The sequence below is a fragment of the Topomyia yanbarensis genome, chromosome 3 (assembly GCF_030247195.1).
Source record: "Topomyia yanbarensis strain Yona2022 chromosome 3, ASM3024719v1, whole genome shotgun sequence".
Classification (NCBI taxonomy): domain Eukaryota; kingdom Metazoa; phylum Arthropoda; class Insecta; order Diptera; family Culicidae; genus Topomyia; species Topomyia yanbarensis.
This window is the reverse complement of record NC_080672.1, coordinates 334993143-335016772: the sequence shown is the minus strand read 5'-3', so window position 1 is coordinate 335016772 and position 23630 is coordinate 334993143. Positions and strand designations below refer to the sequence as shown.

General features: G+C 41.5%; 1 protein-coding gene across 4 annotated transcripts in view; it reads left to right on the top strand.

Moving 5' to 3' along the window:
- The window catches only part of LOC131691972 (pikachurin), a 788885-nt gene that overhangs the window by 592081 nt on the left and 173174 nt on the right, over window positions 1–23630 (top strand). For all 4 annotated transcript variants that reach the window (XM_058978784.1, XM_058978785.1, XM_058978782.1 and 1 more), the window contains one exon: window positions 15202–15346. In XM_058978784.1, the coding sequence (XP_058834767.1) occupies window positions 15202–15346 (145 nt within the window). The remainder of the gene's footprint in view (window positions 1–15201; window positions 15347–23630) is intronic.

Sequence of the window (23630 nt, the reverse complement as noted above, 5' to 3'; positions counted from 1 at the left end):
TCGGATAAATAAAAACCTAGTTCAAAAACAGTGAATGACTGCTTAACCGAAATAAATCCAATCAGAATATGTTAGCTTTTTCCACAGAGGTGCTTCCTGTCAGCTTGAAATCGCATCAAACTATCTATGGTGTACGGTACAAGCGGAAGAGGGTACTTCTGAGAATGATAAGAATAATAAGAGTGGGAGTTAAATCTGTATAATGTAGTGATGGGTTTTGGAAAGGTGTACATAAGGGACATATAGATGAGATCGCGGCTTGCCAGTATATCCCCAACCGGGACGTTGGGTGATTTGCCTCGGGCCAAAGTTGAGAAATGGGGGAACAATTTTGGCGCATGCCCAAACAGTATGTTCGTTACCATGATAACGGTCGCCACAAACCATTTGCTTCGTCCCTATTGTCGAGGCGAAACAAAAAAGCTTTCTCGAACAACTTCTGGATGCAGGACATCATTGCAATCGGTCGATACGAGTTGTGGTCGGTGGCTGGTTTTTCTGGTGCTTGGATGGTGATGACCTTCACTTGCCTCTAGTCATGAGGGACAATATTACAATGTTACAATCGAAAAAGTTGTTTCGTCCGCGCTATCGAGAGGTGACGCGGCGCAGTAGATCTTCTGTCCCGGGACGGAATCCGGACCAACCTTCTTGGCGAAATCTAATATCCGAAGCGGCGGTTTGAATATTCCACGCTCTCGTTAGTACTGTATCGGTTTCGCATACGCCAGGTCGTGCCAAGAAGAGTGTTCGTCGATATTTCTCTCGTTAGTTACGCAACAAACTGGTGCCAGTAACTACGTTTCATGGTTTTTATCAAGCACTTCATTCGCGTTTCTATCGTCGCGTACTGTCAATAGCTCCAACCGAAACATGGGACCACTTGGGATTTCTAATGTTCCAGGCAGTGTTAGGAAATTCTTTTGTAAACATAGATTTCTGAGACCAGAAGCTACTTGTTTCTGTTTTTCACCAGTACTTCCTCGGGTTGTTGTTTTTGGATGACCTTGAAGGGACACCTTCTGGCCATTCGAATGAAGCTCAGGTGAGGAAATATTATTCCTTTTCTACTGCTTCTTGACACAGCATTAGGTGGTCTCTCCTGGGAGTCACGACAGTCGCCTTCGTCAGTAGACAAGTTAGTATAGAGGTTCGTAGAGGCCGGTGGCATAGCTATTTTTAACATTTTTACGATAGACCGCTTAGAGCGTCCCTGGAAGTAACACTTCAGTTTCGCCTCGCGCTGTTGGTACGCGGGATATCATGTGGGTTTCCCTACAGTGGAAATGTGGGTTTCCTTACAATAGAGATGTGGGTTTCCCCACAGTAGAGCATTTCCCACAACGAACCTTATTGCGTTTCCTTTTTCTTTGCAATTAGTACAGCTCATGACCAGCGACAGAAAAAGACAAACAACTAGACGAACCTTGTCAAAGAGGTGGTAGTTAGGTAGAGCAGACCCGGCGAAGGTCACCCGATATGAGTTTGAGTTGACATATGTTTTCTTCCCGTCGACGATCCTGTCCACTTCAACCTGGTTAGCTGGTATATATACTCTGTACTACTTTCTAAAAGGTCTGTAGCCAGCAATAGTATTTACCTGCCGCAGACTATTTACTACCACCCAAAGCTTATCAGTGCAAATTTTCGATGATTTATTTAACTCGTTTATTTATATGACAAGTAGGTGCTGGGACGAGTTTCCAACTGATCCGCGAGTCGCACGGAACAACTTTCGAGTTCACATACTTGAAAAGTTGATAATTTTGTACTTTGAAGGCGGCATAATCGTCTGGATTTTCGATAGCTTTGGACTTCATGGAACAGTACCAGTCTGAGGTGGACAAAGCTGGAACGGCTGCTACGGCCCGAGATAACACATCAGGAACGACATTGTCCTTGCTTTTCCGGTGCTCAATAGACATGTCGTAGAGTTGTAATAACAAACTCCAACGACTCAAACGTGAACTGGTTTGCCAGGTTCAAGATATCGAGAAATCTGAATATTATTAGATCAGGCTGTGGAAAAACCAATCAGATTGTACAGTTAAAAGGTTGTAGTGTATTATAGTGTCTTAGACACTAGCCTAGCGCACTATGTAAAATATATAAAACTTTAAAAGAGCGGGAATCAGAATTTTCACTGCACGCAACTTTATTTTTATTATTAGAACCTTCATTACTCAAACTGTGTTATTTAATATGAACTTTCACAGCAAAGTTTCTAAAACTTTACTTCCGCATGAACGGACACACCTTTCGGGGCGTGTGATGTTTATCTTTTTGTGCCCGAAACATTTCTTCGCATTGGTAGCACGAAGATGATGAAAAATGAAAGTTTTCTAACTCACACCCTCCGACAGTTCAGCATCCTTCGGTCGGATAAGATGGGATTACTTTCCAATTTAAGTGAAGTGATAAAATGACTGAGGTGGTCCTTTTTCTTACGCTCAGAGCCATGTACCGGAGCGTCGTCGTGTCACGCCGGTGACAAATTCGAAATTGTCAAGTGTAACTGAAGGAAAAGTTGGGTTTTCGTCTCACGCATTCCTCCTGAAAGCGTGCAAGAGTAGATACATACGTGGGACAGGATGTAGGTAAGCAGCGCGGAAGAAACTGCAGTTGCAACAAGCAATGTTTAGGCGACTGTTCACTACATTCGAACGGCTGCAATGAGCAAAATTTTAGCGTGTAAACAGAACACTCACCGAAGATCAGACAACGTTGGATGGGTGCGTTTCAGCTTCGAAATCAACAATGCTTTTATAAAAAAGATAACAAATGATCCACAAAACTGTTACCCGAGGAAGTGGAAATAATTCAACTGCTGTTTTTCTACTCTTGCTCGTCTCGGTTGAAAAAAGGTGAAGGAATTTTATTTATTCAACTTCACTGGTCAATTCATAACCTAAATATAGCCATAGCTATAAAAAATGCTCTGAAACTGTAGATAGAAACATAACCAAGCTTACATAAAACCAAAAATGGGAAAATCGAATATCAGAAATGACGACGAGGGACGTGCTGGTAACGTTAGGTTTCCGTAACCTAAAAAGCAGGTGCATCTTTTAGACTTCGATCCAATGAATAACACATACCTGGATACAGCGAAATACACTTGACCAAATGCAACAACAGTATGCATAAATAAACTACGAATCGAAACGAATACTGGCTGCTTACAAAGATATACGATGCAATTTTTCTTCTGTCGCAGCAGGTGCTCAACCCAGTTTTATCCATGGACTTGAGCAGGACGATTGCCGAACCTGTTACCCCAACCATTTAGAACAGACGTTATAGTACTGTTCACACAGTTACTTTCAATATGCCAAACATACGGACCTTTCGCTCGAAGGATCCCGATCGGTACCGTGAACCAACAGGCAGTATAACATCTCAACCATACCCGAAAAGATGGATGATTATTGTTTGAGCGTGAAAACGGAACAAATTCGTTGTAATTGTGCAAAATATTATTTATCTTCATCGCTTTCAGCTTTTCTATCATCTTCGACGAAACCCTCGTGGCTCCTCTCGTGGTTTGGGTGGAAAAGCTTGGAAAGCGATGAATCATCTTGTCCTGTTCCGATGCGGCAGCAACGGGCATCTGTTTTGCGATAGTCATTCCACCTTTTGGTCCCCCCAGAGTTTATCGCGGGGCAAAGACATTAGACTTTCTCCGTGGAGGTCGACTATTTGGCAGTTTGATATAATAACTTCACGTCTTATGCGAGGCTTACAAATATGGTAAAGAAAAAAAGCGGCAAAAGTGCCGCTACCATTTACTTGTTACATTAATTTTTCCCGCCTAAGGCAGAACCTGCTCCGAGTCGTGGGTTTACTATGCTGTATATAGGGGAACAATTAAGCGAAAGGATTGAATTATGGCGTCTCTTGGCGGAAAGATTCTTCGAGCGAAAACGATATAAAAGCAGACAAAACCGCACTCTTTTGGAGTCTTCCAGCAGCATGGGTCATAGCGCAGAGTGATTAATTCTAATTGAGTTGCCAACTTTCTTATTGCGGCCATTAATCATTCGCATTGGCACGTTAATTCTTTCTTTTTTTGCAGTTTCTGATAGTACAGTAAGAATGTAAGAACTCCGACCAAATATAACTGATTTTTTCTGGTTCTGTCCGGTTTATTTTTCCGTGATTGATTGGCTATAATAGAGAAAAGCTTACGAATGAAGCGTGTAATTAATATAGGATTTTTGATGCTTAACCTGCAACTTTCTTCTCGACATCAAAACGAGAAGATGTAGTAAATTATAAATCTAAATTATTGAACTAGAGCTCATTTTCTTAACACTAAGACTAAGATTGATGGCATCCCATCATCTACAATTATACTGTATACATGGATACATTGTTCATTTAGTTATGCTAAAACGAATTGTTTCGTCATTCTAAAACAAAAGATAGAAAGACAGAAAGACAGAAAGACAGAAAGACAGAAATACAGAAAGACAGAAAGACAGAAAGACAGAAAGACAGAAAGACAGAAAGACAGAAAGACAGAAAGACAGAAAGACAGAAAGACAGAAAGACAGAAAGACAGAAAGACAGAAAGACAGAAAGACAGAAAGACAGAAAGACAGAAAGACAGAAAGACAGAAAGACAGAAAGACAGAAAGACAGAAAGACAAAAAGACAGAAGATTGAATATAGTGGGTCTCTTTAATTTCTTTGTTTATTAATTAGTATTTGATTTTTGACTTGCATCGTATTTTTTTTACTTTGACGTAAGAGCCTGCAATATTCAATACGTAGATAATCAAAATCCAATAATTTACCATCATTATGTGGCACATTCATGTCGCTTCCGCTGTGGTTTCGCTTTTATGCACCATTGCCTTTCACTCTGAATAATGCATATCGTTACTCTAGAGGAAACGTTATTGAATAAACGGGAAACTGGAGAGAAAATTTATTTTTCCACCATATTGCAATTCCAAGTCCCAACTATTCGATTTTCCCGGCCACACAGAAGAAACGAATGCCAGCACATGTTTTCGGGCCACCACAATGGCTCTGTAGTCTGCTGATTATCGGAACACAGCGCTTTTTTCAAGGACAAAATATAAATATGCACTTGGCTGACGCTCTACAAGAAAATGGCAGAGCACATTGAACAGCTGCAGCGGCTGGGCTGGGAGCACCGACCATCTTCCGATGTCGTTCGACTTCACTTTCGTACAGCGAAACAACCAAGCCACCAATAGATACATTCCCACGGACACTCACACATCCACATTTCGCTTGCATAATTGAACATTCCCTGTTCAAATTAATGTACACATAAATATCAGTTGCTGGTTGATTTATCGCGGGAATTTTCTCTTTCGCCGCTTTCTGCATGGCGCACACCACCGGTTCTTCTAACTCAACCCAAGACCACCACCGCCGCAGAGCACCGCTCTGCTGTGCTGGCTGGATGCAACGCGAGTTTTGGCCGGAGCCATGAAAAGTTGGCAAACTATCGGTTGGTGTCGGTTGAATAGAAACCGGTACGCCGGGGAACGCAGAACGCCGGATGCGGGTGGGATAATTTCGTATCTTTTCCGGTAATAGGAAACCAGTTCAAGTGCAATTAATTGAAAGTTAAGAATCTTTATTGAAGTGTGACAAATTTATGGACTCGCAATGATGTCAGCTGGAAAATTGTTTTTCGATTTACTTTAGTCGTCGATGAAGCTACATAAATACGATATTTGAGATCAGCTCCCTTTACCTCTTTGCTTTGTAATTCAAACCGGAGCTTGGCCTTTAGTTACAAGAAAAGTTGTTTCCATAATTTATGAATAGATTTTAGCAAAGATTGTTCAATATGTATTAATGTTTCGAAAAGGGATCTGCCAAAAATTTTACTATTAACTTGGTTCGCTTGAATAACCGTTGTGTGTCCGACGCGGTACCCGGGTACCTTTTTAAGTTTCAATTAATTAAATTCCTATGTTTTATCCATAGCTGGAAATTGAAACTTTGTGACATCTTAGAACTTCACTAAGTCAAGCTTTTGGGTTAATAATATTGTTGATATAGTAAGGGTGGGAAAGAGGAGGGGCTTCTGATTTTTTTTACTACGTAACAGGCCGACGTGGGTACCCGGGTACCCATAGAACTAAAATGCCGTAACTAAGGTAATATCCAACCGATTTCGATACTTTTGGCCGTTTTGGATTCAGGAACTCATCCACTTTTGGACTTGGTAAAAATGAATCGGGTTACCTCATTCGGTTCCCGGGAATCCGGGTTTCCGGAAGCAGGTTCCAGTGCTGGGGTACTATTTGCAAACTTCAATGGAATACTAGCAATATGGGTATCAAAATTCTTGGAATTGAATCAGTAGGCTGTATCTCGTGGTTTTGGAACCATTTGGTGATTTGACCCCGGAACGGACATTCCGGAGCAGGTTCCCGTGGGGCCGTGAGTGGCCATTCCATTCCAATTCCATTTTTCAAATTGCCATAGGGTCCCGTAACAATAAAAAACAGACTTCCGAGACAATTTGAAGAGTTTTGATACTCATATTGCTAGTACATTATTAAAATTTACAGATCATATCCTAGTACTGAAACATTACCCCGGAAAATCCGGATTACCAAAAACCAGATCCATTATTTCGGTTCTATTGCACAGAATCAAAAAGTGGACGAGTTCCTGTATCCAAAATATCTAAAAGTGTCCAAATCGGTCAAAGGAAGCCACAGTTATGAGCATTTCAATTTGTGGGTACCCGAGTACCCTCGTTGGCCTGTTAAAGGTGTTTTTTTTGTTGGACACATAACTGTTAATATTTTAATTACTCTTAAAAAGCTGTTTGATTGAACAAATTAGTGGGAATTATCACAGCTGAAAAATTATAGATTTCAAAAAGATCTATATTATACCATCTAATAATCAAAAGACCGCATTTAAGTATATCATATTTTAATGTATTCTACTTTCATATCTTAGACAGCAAGTACTGAAAAGCACCCTTGACAGTGGTGTACAAAACCCCTCCCGAAATATTTTGAAGAAATTTGTAAAAAATTGAAAATGTTCAACAACAATATGCCTAATATTTTAAATAGTATTTCATTTTCAAAAGTTATCTTGTGATAATTATCTTTGTAGTGAAAATTGGTCGACACCTACCGGTCGGCTCATTGTGGAGGCTAGGTCTACTGCTGAGGACTACAACGAGTAGATCGCGGCTAAGCTGGGAGCTGAATGGCTCCTGGTATCGTTACAAAACTAAGAGCTTATTGGTTCACGAAACGGGCATCGGTACTGAGAGAAATTCCGCCACATTCTGTAGTCCTTGCTTGACAGCGAACATGAACTGGAGAGTGTGCGAGAAGTATCCTCATAGCGACCACCACGCGATTCGCTAGCGAATCGGTCAATGGAACCCTGCTGCAGCACAGAGAAGGACGACCAGCAAGCTAAAGTGGAAGACGAAAGCCTTTAAATTAAACCTCTTTGTTGAGTCATTTCGCCGAACAGAGGAATCAAGTGCGTTGATGCGGCTAGTCTAACAAAACGGTTTGTGACGTTACAATGCCCCGAAAACTGGAGCCATGCAGTAGACGGCGTACTGCTTACTGGTTAAATGAGTAGCTCAGTACTTAGGTCAGGAGCAAACACAGCCGAGTGGCAAGCGACTAACGACGAGCTCAAAGAAACGTCGATGCGACTAGAATCAAAGAAAGCCCCGGTGCAGAAGTGTTTAGATGATGAAAATTTCCTTGAAATGTGGAAGCTACAGAAGCTGGTGTTGCTGTCAAAGTCAGGTAAGTCATCGGGCGTTACAGCCTCGTATGAGTAGCGCTGCACAGAAGAATAAGCCAGATCCTGAAGAGCTACTTCCAAAGTAGAGCATTGCTGTACGAGACGATTGAAGGGCAGAAGTCAATGCGAGTCGCAGCGGGCGTTCCTCAGATCTCCATTCTCGGTCCAAATCTTTGGAACGGGATGTATGATGGGGTCTTAACACTGCGGCTGTTATCTAGTATTTCGTTATCGATACTGCGATATGGGGTTTCAACCTGGGGTGCGTCGCTGAAAACCAAGCAGAGCCTCGAAAAGCGGAACAGAACGTACCAGGTCGTAAGTAGGGGTTTGCCCACTACTCGGGTTCTGATTGCCCGGCGGACCTTTCTTTTCAGGACGGCCTAGGTGCCTCTACACAATTTCGGAACAACAAAAAAGAAAACAAACAAATAGACTAAATTTACCGACTTTTATTTCCTCCACTTCTTCAATTCACTGCTGCTGCTGCTGGTGATTCACTGTTGCGGGCGGAAAGGCAGGCGGTTTCTTCCGACTCGCCGGGACAGCAACGGCTGCGTTCTCCCTGATCGTTTCTGTTGGCTGCTCTGGCAGTGGTCCTTGACTTTTAGCTAGGGAGGGGAGGTTTGCTCCTTTTTTGGAACCTCCCTAGCGACGTTGGAGACAAATCGCCGGATCGTCTACTCGCCGTAAACGATCCCGGAAGTCACCGCAGTGCACTTCCCACGGGGGAACCTTTGTACGCCCTGCTTCGTTCTCCTTGACGCTTAGCTGTAGAGGAGAGCTTGGTTCGTTCGACTTATCCTCTACAGCGAGAACGGCCGATGTCACGGTTCCTTGTTGTTTAGCCGGGGAAGCGAATACACTCCTTAACTGTTAGCTTACCCCTGTTGGCGAACCGACACCGTAATTTTCACTGTGTCCGAACCACGGGCCGGCAATCTCGATGGGTAATTTTACCGTCGCACTCGCGCACTTCGCTACACTTGCTATCATGGCAGGAAACTGTCCCGAAAACGAAACACGTAATCTCGCGGACGTCTTTATATTGCCGTGGTTCATCACTTTCTATTTTCTCGATGGCCGCCTTCCGCACTCGACCAAAACAAACACACAAAATCGCCTCGGTGGATAGCTGTCCTCGCCTTTGCAGCATAGCCAACAACTAACTTAACAGCAAAAGGAAAGCGGTGGCCTATCTAAGCTCCATGTTATTAATTCACAAACATAAAACAAAAAATATCGAACCTATCTACACGAACAAAACCGTTCACAAACGTGAAAATGAAGAAAAATCCTGGCGTAGGATATAAAGTGCTACAATCAATGAACAACAAGAAACGTGAGGAATGATTATGAGAATCGATTCGATGGTGACGTGGCAGTAGGTATGGTACAATACGGAAAAATAAAAGTAGACCTGCCGGCTCATGCCAAATCAGTCGACGTGGGTCAACAAAAAGCAAGGAGAGATAACCTTCCACCTAAAACAGCTCCTGTCATGCCACGGATGCTTCAGGAAGTATCTTCATCGGTTCGGATACGAAACGTCACCGGAGTGTGAGAACATCGAGGAAACACCGTAGCATGTGGTCTTCGAATGTCCGAGGTTTGAAGCGACGTGCAGGGAGCTACTTAAAGTAGGAGGACCGGGCATCAACCCGTATTCTGTAGGATAATGCCTACAGAATGACAAGCGATGAAAAGATGTGGAACGCAGTCAATAAATGTAGATCATGACCGCCTTATAGTGGAAACGGCATGATAAACGTCGAGCAACGGTTTCGGGAGAGCAATCACCGCCAGGGAACTCTCCGCGGGAATAAGCTAGATCCACCGCCGAGCACTAGTCGAGTAGACTGCAACAGAGCACCGAGTGTAGGTCGTCGAAACGCCAGCGAACCGGACCACACGCTCCATCCAAAATCGCCAGACCACCCATGGCACTCCACCGGTTATACCGTTAGAAATATAGCGAAAACCAAAGAAGAGACCGTTTTGGGAGAACTTCTTTCGCCAGGGAACTCTCCGTCAGCGTAAGCTAGATTCACCGCTGTGGACTAGACTGAGTAGACCGCGGTGAGATACCACCAGTTGCAGGTAATCGGGGCACCAGTGAACCGGACGCCCTGCTTCATCGGAATCGCCGAACTGACCTCGGCACCTAGCTGATTGGCTTGGTTTCGGGAGAACTTCTCTCGCCGGGGAACTCTCTGTCGGAGTAGGTCAGGTCCATCGTCAAGGACTAGGCCAAGTAGTTCGCGAACAAATCGAGGAGCTGAATGGGTTATCAAGGAAGTAGTGCTTAATGGCACAAGAAGAGAACTAAAGGACTTAAAGGAGTTGCGGCGCTAAATGGCGCCGGTCAAGAAGTTTTGGTACTGAAACTAAAGAAGAATCGGTATCGGGAGAACTTCTTTCGCCGGGGAACTCTCCGTCAGCGTACAGTCAGATTCATCGCAGGGAACTAGACTGCGTAGACCGCGACGAGATACCACCAATCGCGCCGGGGCTCCAGCAAATCGGATGCTCTACTCAATCGGACCGAATTGACGTCGGCATCTGGCCGCTTGGCTCGCTTTCGAACTTCTCTCGCAGGGGAACTCTTCGTCGGAGTAGGCTAGATCCATCGTCGGGGACTAGACCGAGAAGTTCGCGAACAAATCGGAAGCTCAACGAGGAAGTGGTACTGAATGGCACAAGGAAACCGAAGGGCTCAGTAAATTAGACAGCCTGAAGTTTGCCGCTCAGATTGTCCTCATAAGCGAAAAGCACTAATTCTCGACCCACAGCTAGCTTTTCTAATGCCATACAGAAATTGCCACGTTGTGTGGATGGTCAAAAACTGGGAGTGTGTCAAAGGTGGGTGCTGTAATCCTGCAGAAACAACTAACTACTAAGTAGTTGGATAGCCCTAGTAACAATTGAGGTTTTATGGCACTCTTGAAGTCTTCTTGATCCTTTGTTGGCATTTCTGTTTCAGATACCTAATGTGACATCCCCAGGTTCCTTTAGAGTCGAACCAGACCCTGAGATATGTGAAAGTTGAAACCTGAGTAATAGTTTGACCCATTAATTGAAGCTGTAGTTGCGCTGGTTCACGCTTCCTTGAAAATACGACTAGCTCAGTTTTCTCCGTGGAGAACTCGATACCCAGCTGGAGGGCCCAAGCAGACAAATCGTCCAAGGTATCTTGCAATGGTCCTCGCAGATCGACGGCTGTGGGACCTGTAATAGAGACCACGCCGTCATCTGCAAGCTGCCTTAGCGTGCAGGAATTGACAAAACATTCGTCAATGTCATTCACGTAAAAGTTATAGAGAAGGGGGCTTAGACATGAGCCCTGGGGAAGACCCATGTAGCTAATTCTTGATGTCGATAAATCACCATGCGAAAAATGCATATGATTTTCGGACAGCAAGTTTAGCAAAAAGTTGTTTAGAGTCGGTGAAAGACCATGCTGGTGCAGCTTCTCAGAAAGAATTGTGATAGAAACTGAATCAAAAGCCCTCTTTATATCTAGGAAAACTGATGCCATCTGTCCCTTTGCTAGCATATGCCATTTGAATTTCTGTTGAGAGCAACGCAAGACAGTCGTTCGTCCCTTTGCCTTTGCGGAAACCATATTGTGTATCTGACAGTAAGCCATTTGCTTCAACACGATTGTCGAGGCGAAACAAGATCTTTTTCTCGAACAACTTTAGGATACATGGATGGTTTCCTGGTTTTTCAATGGCGATGACCTTCACTTGCCTCCAGTCATGAGGGACAATATTATCCTCAAGAAACTTATTAAATAAATTCAACAAGTGTCTCTTGGCAGAGTCTGTCAGATTCTTTAATAGGTTAAGTTGATTCTGCCTATCCCTGGGGCTTTATTGTTACATGATAAGAGGGCAAGTGAGATTTCCATCATCGAAAACGGTGTTTCGTTCGCGTTATCGTGAATGGACGCGGCGCGGTAGATCTTCTGTGTCGGGGCGGAATCCGGAGAAACCTTTTTTATGAGATCTAATATCCAACGGATTGAATATTCCACACTCTCGTTAGTACAGTTTTGGGTTCGTAAGCGACGGGCCGTGGTCCAAACAGTACGATGTTTCTCTCATTAGCCCTGCAACGAACCGGCGCCAGTAGCTACGTTTTTTGGCTTTTATCAAACTCTTCATGCACGTTTCCGCCATCGCGTACTGTCGGTAGCTAGCTGGCAGCCCGTCGTCCCGGAAGGTCTTATACGCAGCGGCCTTCTCCGCGTACACGTCTGAGCACTCTTTGTCCCACCATGGATTGGGAGGACGCCCGCGTGAGTTCGCGTCTGGTACGCGTTTAGTCTGAGCTTGAATCGCGGTATCGAGAATCAAGCCAGCCAGGAACCCATACTCTTCCTCCGGAGGAAGCTCTTGAGTGCACTCGATTTTGTCGGATATCGCGGACGCGTAGCTCTTCCAATCAATATTTCGTGTGAGGTCATACGAAACATTGATTGTATTCGGTGGCCCTGAACCGTTAGCAATATTAATTACGATTGGCAGATGGTCGCTGCCGTGGGGATCAGAGACTACCTTCCACATGCAATCTAACCGCAGCGATGTCGAGCAGAGGGACAGATCTAAGGCGCTCGGTCGCGCTGGAGGGGCAGGAATCCGTGTCATTTCACCCGTATTCAAAATAATCATATTGAAGTTGTCGCAAAGCTCATGGAGTAGGGTAGATCGATTATCGTCATGAAGGTAGAGAGTTGAAGTCACCTAAAACTAGCCTCGGTGCGGGGAGGAGTTCCGCAATATCGCAAAGCCGTCGGTGGCTAACTAAGGCTCTAGGGGGGATGTAGGTGGAAGCAATGCAAAGGTCTTTGCCTTTAATTCTGGTTTGGCAAGCGACAACTTCAATGCCTGGTGTCGAGGGGAGGTCGATCCGATTGAAAGAATAGCACTTTTTGATCCCCAAAAGTACTCCTCCGTAAGAGTCTTCTAGATCCAAGCGAATAATATTAAAATCGTGGAAGTGTAGGGTTATTTCTGAAGTGAGCCATGTCTCGCATAGGGCAAATGCATCGCATTTCAAATTATTTAGTAAGATTTTAAACGAATCGATTTTCGGGATAATGCTTCTGCAATTCCACTGTAGAACAGTGATTAAATCCTTGACCTCGTTCGATGAATTAGCCATCGAAGGATACAATCGCTGAAAGAAGGGGCCATTTCGCAGTGAACTGCATCAAATATGTTTTTACTGCGGGGAGAAAGCTTATCAAGATACTTTTAAGGGGGTCAGAAATGTTTAACCCTGTAAGAATACGTCCACAATGTCAGAGAAATTTATTAAGCCAGCACTTTCTCTGGCTGAGATATAGGAACACTTGGGGTTTTTGATGTTCCTGGAAGTGCTGGGAACTCCTTTTCTGAGCTCAGGTTACTGAGACCGGGAGCGACTTGCTTCGGTTTTACAACAGTACTTCCTTGAGTAGTTATTTTAGGGGGACCATGAAGAGACACCTTCTGGCCTTTACGACGAAGCTTGGAAGAGGAAATGTTCTTCCTTTTTCTACTACTTTTAGGGACAGCAGAAGATGTTCCCTCCTGGGGTTCATCACAGTCGCCTTCGTCAGTAGACAAGTTGGTAAAGATGTTCGTAGAGACAGGTGGCGTAGCTAGCTTAAGCATTTCTGCAAAAGATCGCTTAGAGCGTCACTGAAGGGAACGCTTAAGATTCTCCTCGCGCTGTTTGTACGCGGGACATGACGGGAGATCATGTGGGTTTCCCCCACAGTAGAGAGACTTTTCGACATCCCTTCCACAGGATTCATCCGCATGATTCCCACCGCAATTCCCACAACGAGCCTTATTAATGGAAGGCTGTGTGTCCCGAAGCTTATCAGGTCAAATTTTCGATATTTCTGTCACGGCCAAATACCGATCCGTCAGAATTCGAGAAATCTGCAACAGATTCAAGCATTTTTTATCTTTGGTCCGGAAGAAGATTAAGAAGGGCCCGGTTGGCGAGCTTGGATATACTTTGAGCCAGTGAGCCGATTTTGTTTCGACGTCCATCTCACCTTAAGATGAACCGCTGTCAGGGGAAGTCATTTTTACACGTGCCTATTCTCCAGTGTACGTTAGTATGAGAACCAAGAACGGGAAACGTATACAATAACTGTACTTAACTGTGTGTATAACAGTATTCAGACGGCTTACTAGAAAAACTCTGCTTCACTGGTCACCGGCCGGCTAGCGGTACTCAAAAACAGAAACACAAAAGAATGGAAAAAATTCTGAAACCTCGACGAGACGGAGGGTGCGCAAGCTGACCTTCAACGCGGATTAGCACTACTCTTTGTCGCTATACACTGCTACACAGAATGGCAATAAAACACGTGTGTCTCGACCGAGCGCTCGAGAACGAATGAGTAAAAATTCTTAACTTAACTCGTAAATCAATGATTTTATTTTTGAATATTTTCACTGAATTTCAAAAAAAAAACTAAGCGCAGCCATTGACCCCAAACGTCGAGCTGAGTTGATTAGTCCGGCTCTCGGAAAAAATCTTGTTATTTTTTAGCAAATTTTTTACATTTCTTTTATAATAAATGTGGAAACACTGCGGCCCTTTCACTAATAGCGACGAAATAGGCTCATTTCCACATTGCATGAAAATCGGCGATTTTGCCAAATTTTTGAAGATCACTTGACATGGTTTTGGTAAATTGGCGTTTGGTCTCAAAAAAGTGGATACAACAGCGGTTAAAAATGCTGTGTAACCTTAAGCCCAACCATGGGGCTATCGGAAACCTAATCCCATGATATTTTTTGTATTTTGCAGCCATTGAAATTTTTTAAAATATAATTTGTCCATTTCACGTTTGAACATTTTTTATCCGCTCCAGCTTTAAGTTCATTAGTCTTTTTAAAAACCTTCACCGAAAAAATGCGGAAAAAAATTCTTTTACTTCTTATGTTTATGTTGACATCTCGTAGAAATTTTGATAGCTGGATTTTCCAACTGACTCTAGAACCACAATTATATCGTTTTGCAGCTGTATGACAGCATACTCACGAAAGAAACTGTGTCAAATGCGCTTGCTGGTATAGTTGCTATAGAAGAAAGGTTCTCTGACTAGTTTTCAAATCAAGACCAAGAAAGAGTACATGCGTATAAGAAGATTAGTTCCTCAACTATGCACATGAATCTATTTCAAAATCGTTCAGCATATCAACATTCCTTCGAACACGATGCATTTGTATTGATCTTGAAATCAGTTAGGTCGCAAAGCATCACTATTGGTACTATTAAACTCCCTCCATATCACTAAGCATATGAGGGAATCTCAGATCAAACGTACAACCATGTCGTGCTTGCTTTGCATTCCTGATGCCGAAACTTTATTCCTTGTGCTTTTTCTCTCTCTATCTATCTCGGCAGGTTCGACTGCGGTTCCGGCACCGGACGGGTCCGTTCGGAGGAGACGATTGTCCTGAATCAGTGGAACACCATCACCATCTATCGCCACCGGTGGGATGCCTGGCTGGTGCTGAACCAGGGTAATCGGGTGCAGGGACGTTCGAAGGTAAGCAGTGCTCGATGCTCGTTAGTGATACCTAACCTACATTGTACATATCTACATGTAAATATAAATCCTGTGGAATGAAACGCCCTTCTTGCTGCAAATTGTTTGCGTGAATCCCGCATTCGTGATCGTGACTAAGACGCCGTTGAGTTCTGCCAGTGATGCTGATAGAGGGTCGAACCTATAGTCAACTTCAATCAAGTTCATTTCTGATTCGATTCCGTGCTTCAACAGGCAAAGCGGAATAAATACTCCACTCTGTCGTGCGGCACCGTCAACGGAATGAAATCAATGGGCAGATGGAGTATTAGGGTGGATATGGTGGTTGAGCATTATCCTTTTCGTCATTGAACTCATTGAATGGCTTACTCTATATTACTGAAGTTTTAGCTGATTCAACAACACAGAGTAAATCCTTTAATAAGTCCAATGATTGCAGGTTCGTGACAAAAACTTATGCTCAACAAGAACACCACAGCCACCCTAATTTTACATATACATAATAACCTTGAAATCTGTCACTTTGATTCTCAAACTAATCAGAATAATTCAAAAAACTTTGGAAGACTTTGTTTCGAAGCAGGCGAGGTTGTCTTATGCCAAGCGGGAAAAAAGACCGGTTGTGAGCGAAAGAGATTTTTTGGGACATGGATACAAAATTATTTTATTGTGTATTCTCAAATTAAGTTTTTTCAAATTATTGCCACAATATCTCAGAAATTAAGCAATAATCTGCGCTCAACTTATATAGTTGATTCAGGAAATTTCGTTACGCAAAAATTACCCAAAATTACCTCCCTTTCTACCCTGCTCTTTATATCGTAAAAATGGCACCGGTACCATGGTTACTCAGCCGATGCTAACTACCCTATTGATACTTTGTTGCGAAAGGCCTCACAGAAATACGCATTTATGTGAAAGTTCATCGCTCCATAAAGAACAATCGCTCTAAACAGCGTACAGTAACTGATGCTTTAAAATTACATACTAATCTTTGTGTTGCAGAAGATTGCCCGTAAGCTAGTAGAATGTCCCCACTATTGAACTCTGCAGCGCAGCTTTGGAACAATGTTGATGGGTGTAATCTTCTCCCGGACTGGCGCTACTGTGACTAAATGGGCGTGGATGTTGCTCCTGCGGAAAGCGTCTGCTGATATTAGAAAGAAGACTCCCGTCGCGTCGGTTGCATTTTCTGTTCCATTGTGGGTGTTTAAGTATTTGGTCGGTCGGACGGGTAATTTGGTTGAATTCATGCGAGAGAATTGTGTGGGGTAATCTATGTCAAGTGGAACACATTCAATTGAAAGCGGTTTAACGATGTTGCGGATGTCTGACCTTTGTTCTTCTGTATCACTTCGCCTTGCTTAACGAAAGTCGTTTGCTTAGATTATAAAGATAGTTTTTATACAGTTATGTCACAATACTGTAAATATTAAAACTCACAAGTAGAATGTAATAAGTCTTTTTGGGGGTATCCAACGGAGAAAATAGATCGAGATCGTGAGTTAAAAGGAAGCAGGTATGTTAAAAAATCAGCCCAAAGGCAGAATCCGAACCTGCAACCATTGGGACTCCGGGCCAAAGCACTAACCCTTATGCCGAAGGCTAAAGTCCCGGATTATACAAGTCCGCAAGTGATCCCCAATATGTTTTATAATAAATTCCGAAAAATAGACGCTGACAAAATGTTCTAAACTGACGGACGAAATCTCGATGGCTTTGGTATTTTCAATGATGGGGTATATAAATGGACGAAGCTTTTGTCCACAACGGTCGCTTAATTTAAAACAAAATTCAGTTGAAAGCTTATAGCCTTAGACAATATTGTGTATGTGAAATGCTAAAATCGGGTTCGCCTTTTGGCACATTATGTGCCCTGGATAAAGTAAAAAAACAACATTAGCTAATATCTATTAGTGATAATTATTTTAAATATCAATTGCAACAATCGGTCAGATTGATCTTCCTCGATTGCGATGAAGCTCAGTAGAAAACACCAATTATTTCTAACCCCTATAGGCTATAGCTATCAGTTATGCGAATTTAAACGCTTGATTATGAGTATTGAAATTTGTGGCAGTGGCTTTGAGCCCTAACGAACGGGGTATTACTGCAGCACTATCAAATTCCGAGTAGCACCTAATTGATTTTCATTAGTGATAAGCCATTCGAATGATGGAATCAAGCTGTTACCAGTATTGTTCAGATATATTTTACTCACTCTCCTACATATCCCATGGAACTGTACCTTCCTCGAATGTGATGCGCAATCCCTTTGTTGTGCCAGAATCTCGAGAGATTTGATTGTATTCAGCTGAAGAATTCTACATATCCGTCCAATCGGAATGTCGACACCAAGCATAGGTAAACCGCACCCTGCTCATTGGAACCTTCTGATTATACCAACCGCTTCGATTGGAATATATTATTTGAATGGAATTTTCTTCCCAATTAAACGATGAAATAGCGCCCTCGCTAACAAGTGTATGGGAGATGAGAAGACACAGCGATAAACAGATCGGATTACAGATTGATGAGTCTGCTCGTTATGCACTCCTGTGATGGATCGTGCAGTGTGGTAACGGGGAAGCAATGACGCTGTTCGGTTCGTTTGAGTACTTCCCCTGCAACGCATGGCGGGATAATTAAGAGCATTAGACCGGAGCTCTTTCCGGTAGTCCGGATTATATGTATACATAGTTGAACCGGCGAAATTGAGTGCCGCAATAATGTTTGATGACGACGCTTGATTAGTTGCAAATAGGCACTTGCACAACTAATTGGATTCGAAAACAAAAGCCGATTCAAGATGGCTGTGCGTATGTGTGTGTTTGGTTTGATGGCTGTAACTTACAGTGCGAATTCTTTGTAGCCATGTTTAGAACTTCAATTTCCTAACGGTTTTTGAAAAGTATCTTTGAAATCAAAGAAAATTTAAATCATTCCAGACAATCCCGGATACATAAAAAATAAATAATAGTATAGATTCCAGTTCTAAAAACAAATGAATTACACTTTGTCAGTTAGTGACAGCTTGACCGACTACAAATCATTGAAACGTTCCTTACATGTTGAAAACTTGACACTTAATTCATACAACGTCAATTTGTTTGGGTAATGATAAAACATATTAGGCCCGTTGGAACTTAGTTGTACATTCCGGCCAGGCCCCAGGCACGTAGCCAGAGGGGGGGCTGGGGGGCTAAAGCCCCCCCACCCCCCGAAATGTTTTAAAAATGAATTTTTAAAACTTATTATCAGCGACTTTAAACAATTTTGTAGCTCGTTTGGTTTGAGAAAAAGTTAAAGAAGATTGCTGTTTTCAACAACCAAAATCTATGGTCAAGAAATTCAGTGTGGTTCATGCTTCTGTCCCAGCTGGTGTGAAGCAAACGACAAATAAAGTTACTTTTTGATTGTGTTCCTTATCTGAAGGACAAAGGAAACTTCTGCTATACTATGCCCTAGTAATCTGTCGAGATGAATGAGTCGCAGAGACAGGAAGTGGTGCACCGGCCAAATACTGTGATTATTGGTGACTCCGTAAGATCAAGTATTTGTGATGAGTAACATTTTCTGAAAATGAAAATGGAGGTTAGACTTACGATAGTCACCTTTATCGAGTTCTACCATGTCAGGTATTCTGCGCTCATAGCGTTCAACAAATTAGATCAGGCGAAACCATTGATTTTGAATAATTTAAAACTATTTAATTTTAATGGTTGTGTGCGACAATGCTGTAATTAGTATCTTCATATAAATGGACGGTGAGAGAATCAATATTCGGTTACAAGATCGGATACCGCTTACTTGCAGATACATTTCACATATGGGAGGAATTCAGTACAAAATATAATGCGATAGTACAATTACACAAAGTATTCTTTGCACATATCAAAGACAAAAAAATAGTACGTTTCAGTTCGGCGAAAAAACGTCACATTACGGCTTATCCTGATCAGAAAGCGCTGAACACAAACAATTACCAAATATTTGGCACCTGTTCTGATAATATTGACAACGGCGATGCGTCAAGTATCTTAAAATCTACAGCCAGCACAATCATTGAGGAAATTCACACTCATAAAGGCAACAAGCAAGCATGTTTGCGAACATAAAGACAGCAACCACGATGATGACACGGAAGTGTTGAATAGCGAGATAGATATGAACGACCCCCTATACGCAGTTGGTGAGGAAAAATATTTCCCCGCCTCGTAAACAAGTATGTACGTGCAATGGCTAAGAACTTGCGCGAGATCTGTTGGACAACCATTAAAACTCGTTTTATTATTTTTATTGTTGGAAATAGATAATAGATAACAGAACCACTGTTCCGATTGGCTAAAGTATTGAACCGAGTTCAATTACTGATTATTTAAAAAAAAATAGTAAAAGAAGTTTTATGGAAGACTGAGCACTAAAATTCTTTAAAAGTGAACGCTTCATCGCAAGTCATTGTCACGTTCAACAAAACTCAGATGTGATGTAATTGTACCCAGTTTGAATTTCTGTATTAGGTCTGTGCACTCTGCACTCTTAGTATAAATAGTCACATTCAAGCGTACTAGGCAAAAAAAATTTCAATTTACTGAGAACGATATAGCTGAGACAACAGTTTTTGCTTTTGCGTCGTTTTAACGTATTATCATTTTCATTGGCTCTTAATTTCATTTTCATGCGAAGAATTTATTAATTAATTAATTAAAACACTGTTGCGACTAAAATGTTGTGACTGGTTGAATCTATTAGTCCAATAATTTCGATTTCATGTCTTCAGTATGTTTGCTCACGATATGTTTTTTATTCGTTTTGGACTAAAATGAGAGATGATCAGAAATCATGGATGTACTCAGAAGGAGTGCTTTCGGAATTGCGCTCTGATCCTCACAATTCGGTTTGAATATAACGGCATTTTCGAAAGCACAATACGTCTTCGTTAGCCGCACAATATTCAACGTTAGGTGAAACAAGTTTGATTGAAATTGTTTCTTAAATTTTAAAACCTGTTATCAAAAAGCATTACAGCTTTCTTCAAGAAGTCATGCATCTCTTTTAATCTTGATGATGGTAGTAAAAAAGCTTGAGCTAATTAAAAACGAACCAATTACTGAGCAGATTGTATGAATTGACTTAGAAAGTGTAACTGCATCTGCAAGTATCTTCGCAAATCCAACTGCCAGAAGGAACTAGACAGTAGGTCATGTACACTGCCGCTGACAACAATTTTGCATAAGATACACAGGAATCGGATAAATTGTAGTAATTTAAAAACATAGAAATATGAAAGAAAGTCTCTTCGGTACAGAAGAAGCAAGTGCGCTGTGTATTGTGTCTTTGATTTGTTGGAAGCAAGTGTGGTGCTAAAATTATTGAACTCACCCATATTTATAGTTTCGAGTAATTCTAGTGGTGTCTTGTTACATTCAGTGCTTCGAAATTTCAAAATCAGTTAAGTATTTCTGCTTGTATTTATCGAAACTGACCTTCAGATCCAACGCCTCGGTCATTCATTTACTTTCCAACTGACTGATTTTTTTTTGCAGAATCGAATGTTTGAGTGCAGAGGAAATATAAATTCCTTTACCAACCAAAGCATTCATTTGTTATTATATGGACAGTTTGAAGGCAGAAATTGGCATCTTCTACATTTTTGAGAATAAGCGAGCTGCGTAATCTATGTCTGGTGCATTTTTGCTCAATAATCCCTCTCAAAGCTAGCATAGAAACAAAATTCAGTTTGCTTCTGAAACCGAACATATGCGTACCCGAATGCGCTGTCGGGAGAACGAATGACGTGGGAAACGAATCAAATATTTCATTCATCACGGCGGGCAGGAATTGAATTTCGGTTCTCTTTCAAGTTTACGCAGGGATGTCAATTTATAAGCTCTGGTTACATTTAACAAAATTTACGTAAATTGCAAGATAATAATCAGCGGATTTACTTTCGATTAGTGAACAGTCCTTTAGTAGATAAAATTCCGATTGGTTTGATAGAATAATTCATTTAAACATCTCTTTTGTAATGTCCAAAAATCTATGAATTCCGAAATGAAACCTGTTCGTGTGCTCAAATATAATGTTTGCTTAATATAGGTAATCTTATCGAGTACCAACGAGAACAAAGAACACGGTTTGGTGCGTAGAGGTTAATTGGTGATAGGAGATGAAGAACATCATATTCAGCCAGAAGAAGCTTAGACACGAAAATAGCTTGCGACGCGTGTAGCTCTGTTCTATCTCACAAAATTTTGCGGTTCTCAGTTTTCGTGTGCGAGCGCTAGGGGCGAATGTTGTTACGGGGTGCTTTTAAAAAAATGTGTAAGCCGAAAAACAAGCTTTTACTTTTTATTGTATTTTTACTATAAAGTTTTATATATCAAAGAGAACTTTTCATTTCACAATTCAAAATTTAGTGAAAATCAAATAGGAGTAACATAGGCTAAAATAGGAATTCATTTCTATTGCAAAAGAATCGACAAGAAAGTAGTGGTCCGTTTTGGAACAGGATTGGAGTAATTCGGACCATTCATGTACTTTTGCACAAAACTGTTTATACGCAATACGGTAAAAAAAATCGGAAAAAGCCGTCTTAGAAAAAATGTGCGCAATTGATCAGGCTTTCAGGAAAAAATATTTATTTGTGAATCGGTTGACACGTTCCAGTTCTATAGCTCATAAACCCTTACTAGGTCCGAATTGGCCCAGTTCAAATTCAAAAGCAAGAATTCGTCGATGAACTATAGCCTTTCTTGATAACTGATAACATATTCTCTATTGCCTATTCACTATGAAATTTTCAAAATAACATTCAGTTTCCAGTGACTATCTCAAGTCACCAGAATTAACACATTTATGCAAAAAGTTTCAAGCCCCTCCCGAAACAAAATCCTGGTATATATGGTGGCTGTATATACTACTGCGCACTCCACAAGTATCACGGGAGGAGGAGATATTTCTTAGTAAGTATAGAAGTTGGATTTTACATCTTCTTTACTGACGCCAGAGAAGTGACTCCATTATCTGGACTAGATATCGATCCATCAACTCATCGACCGGGGACCAACGTCTTTACTTCCCTTTCGAAGGAAGACGTGACAACAGATTTTTTCACCTTAGAAAAATCTCAGCGACTTCGGTTGGGATTGAACCCAAGTAATATTGCGGTGAACGTTATATCTCAAAACCATTCATCCGATTTTCATAGTTTTTTTTTGAATTGTTTGTATTTACATTCTCGTGTACTTGAACGGTTCCTTTTTCATCAATTTTTTTTGATTCTTTGCAATGGATTTTTGATTAAAATTTGAACACCACAAAACTCAATTTTTTGGTTTGCGTGTTTTTTTTGTAAGAAGCAAAATTTTTATTGAAAAATCGATCCGTTCAAGTACACCACAATAGATTTTTCTTCAATGTTTTTTTTTTTATTTTAGTTGAGCGGTTCGGATTGGAGAGCGTTCACCGCAAGCCTCTGCCAAAATAACATGCTTCGGGGATAGGCCATAGCTCCGACAACCTTGAATATTTTGTTTAATTCAACTAGTTATTTCGAACTTCGATAGTATTACCAACGAACTGTCTTTTGCTTTTCCAAATAAAATTTGCATAAAACACTTTTAAAAAATCACGAACTTAGCTCAATTTTTCGTCACAACTTAGTATATAACCGCTTAAGGGCATAAGACACAACTTTAAAATCAAGCTTAAATTAAGTTAGACCAAATACAATTATGTATTGTGTTTGGTTAGACCTAACTAAAAAATCAAACTTAATTTATGTTAGGTCTTGTGCCCTTAATGCGAAAACTAGTTCAATCCAACTTTCCACCTTGGGACCGTTCATAAACCACGTAGACCGAAATTTGAGAATTTTTAACCCCCTGCTCCCCCCTAGTAGACCTTAGTAGACTTTTACCAACCCCCCCCCCTGCGCCAAAAGTCTACGTAGACTTTTAATTTTTTTTATTCGCGGCAAAAGTGAAATTGGCAAGAAGCCAATTATAATGTTCAATTAAAAATTAGCGTTTAGATTTATTTCTAGCTTTTTAAATATTAAAGAAAGGTTTTTCACATTGGGTTTTTGTTTATGCTTGATCAAATCAATTAATACCAATTCAAGGTGTTTTGCAACGTTTGTGTAGCGGAATATTTCTTTTCAAGGTTACTCAAGTATATGTAAAAAGATATATTGCCATAACTAGTCCAAATTTTGGCCGAAGTGCGACATACACCAACAATGCAGAATTGCTAAGCACTTTTTGAGCCTTACTGGTGCATT